The sequence below is a fragment of the Borostomias antarcticus genome, assembly GCF_949987555.1.
Source record: "Borostomias antarcticus genome assembly, chromosome: 26".
NCBI lineage: Eukaryota > Metazoa > Chordata > Actinopteri > Stomiiformes > Stomiidae > Borostomias > Borostomias antarcticus.
In genome coordinates, this window is record NC_140259.1 from 9,516,280 (window position 1) to 9,517,614 (window position 1,335).

The 1,335-nt window shown below is 56.5% G+C and overlaps 1 protein-coding gene across 1 annotated transcript in view; it reads left to right on the forward strand.

Moving 5' to 3' along the window:
* fam163ab (family with sequence similarity 163 member Ab) overlaps positions 1 to 590 on the forward strand; it is a gene marked incomplete at both ends in the record, with an annotated part of 991 nt that extends 401 nt beyond the window's left edge. Inside the window, one exon of the mRNA XM_084459136.1 lies at positions 132 to 590. Coding sequence (XP_084315262.1) covers positions 132 to 590 — 459 coding nt within the window. The remainder of the gene's footprint in view (positions 1 to 131) is intronic.
* Between the last annotated feature and the right edge of the window lie 745 nt (positions 591 to 1,335).

The window sequence follows — 1,335 nt, forward strand, 5'->3', positions numbered from 1 at the left end:
CTCTCTCTATCTCTCCCTCTCTATCTCTCCCTCTCTCTATCTCTCCCTCTCTCTCTCTCTCTCTCTCTCTCTCTCTCCCTCTCTCTCTCTCTCTCTCTCTCTCTCTCTCTCTCTCTCCCTCCCCCCCTCAGTATTACTGCTGTAAGAATAATGGCTCTGAGACCGGCTCAGTCTCTCAGACCCACGTCTCGTGCAACGCCTGCAGCGCTGCTGGTCTGGACGGACCGATGGTCACCCCCCTGTCCCTCTCCCCGGAGCCCCCCCCCTCCGCCGCCGCCATCTCGCCCCCCCCCCACACCTACTGCCCCACCTGCTCGCCCTACGACTCGCCCTACTACATCCGCACCACCGACGAGACGCGCAACGGCGGCGAGCGCATCACCTACATGCCCACGTACTACGAGAACCAGGCTCTTGCCCTCGCCCTGCCCCCTCTGCCCCCCCTGCACGGCTCCCTGCTGGGCCCTGGACGGCCCTCCCACTACGAGAACCAGGCCCTCGCGCTCGCCATGCCCTCCCTACCCCGGGCTCGCCACCCGGCACCGCCAGACTTCTACACCAACACGCACGCCATCAGCACGGAAGTGTGACCTGGGAGATAAACACAGATTGTATTCGTCTCTGTGAGTGTGGGGACGTCTGAAACCACACCCTCGTGACCTTTCACCCTAGGTTTGGGTGTACCTCTGCTTCAAACAGGACCAGGGGGATGATTGATACTGTAACACGCTCCTCATTTAGGTAACACTCGTTATGCGTTGAACTGTTAGTTGGTTGAAGAAAAAAAAAAAATTACAGGTATTAATCACATTTTGAATTGAGTGGCTGTTTTTGAGTCTCTGTTTCTGCCGAGCAGCCAACCGACCGTAGAGGCCGAGAGATGCGTCGGTGTCGACCTGTCGTCCGTCCTTGCTATCTCTTCCCCATCTCAGCCGGCGTCCAGTTACCTCCCAGTTAGTCTGACTCACTGGATGTAGGTTTGGAGATAAGCCTTGTCATTTGTTTATTACCGGCCAATCAGTGGGCAGCAACCGCTCTGCCCGAGACTATTGTGTTTTGGTTTAAAGAAATAAAGCCCCCCCCCCTCATCTCCCAATGGTAATGCGTTCAGCCAGACCTTCTCCAGCGCTGCGTAACCGGAGTGTGGAGACGCGTCCAGCTCTACGAGACTGCTGTACATCCCAGTCCGCTCAAATGGGATTTTCGTCTCCGACAGAAGTGGCAGTTATTTTGGGGTTTAACGTTTGTCGTCGTTTTTCGAATCCCTGCAGGTCCCTGCGGTGTTCGGAAAAGGTCGGTTCCAGTCTTAACTTGGGAGACGAGACTCTCTCCGTG